This window comes from Trypanosoma theileri (assembly GCF_002087225.1).
Source record: "Trypanosoma theileri isolate Edinburgh chromosome Unknown TM35_Tth_26_V1, whole genome shotgun sequence".
Lineage (NCBI taxonomy): Eukaryota > Euglenozoa > Kinetoplastea > Trypanosomatida > Trypanosomatidae > Trypanosoma > Trypanosoma theileri.
The window spans coordinates 116,601-117,079 of NW_021639868.1; the positions used below are offsets into that span (position 1 = coordinate 116,601).

The window sequence follows — 479 nt, forward strand, 5'->3', positions numbered from 1 at the left end:
CCATGCATTATGTTAAAGCTCCCTGAGTTATTTTTATAGTGGTTACTATTTCTACTTTCATGTTCAGAGATGAAAAAAGAGCTGGAGTGTTGTTGGGTGAGTGGTTCGTGATGTGGAATAAAGATAACAGGACCAACAGAACGTATAATATGTGGCCTTGGGGAATGGTGTAAAGTGTTAGTAGAGATACTGCCCTTTGATTGTATATTTATACTTCCATCATCACTGCTGTGATCACTGTCGTCGTCGGTTAATAGAAATGTGATATCGTTCTTTGTACGATGTTTGATATTATTTTCGTACGCTGCCGGGTAAAATCCCTCTAAGAGGTCCTCCTCATCACTTTCATAACTCTCATTGCTTATACTTCTACTGCTGCTGCTGCTGCTGTCGTCCTCATTGTTATTGTTGGTGTTGTTGATTCCATCACTATTATTATTATTATTATTATTATTATTATTATTATTATTATTATTATT

The 479-nt window shown here is 35.7% G+C and overlaps 1 protein-coding gene across 1 annotated transcript; it reads right to left on the minus strand.

Annotated features, from left to right (window-relative positions):
* Positions 1–2: 2 nt before the first annotated feature.
* On the minus strand, positions 3–479 carry TM35_000261390 (uncharacterized protein; the record flags this gene model as incomplete). The annotated part of the gene is made up of 1 exon (XM_029027876.1): positions 3–479. A coding segment is annotated over one exon (477 nt), but the record flags the coding sequence as incomplete, so codon positions are not given.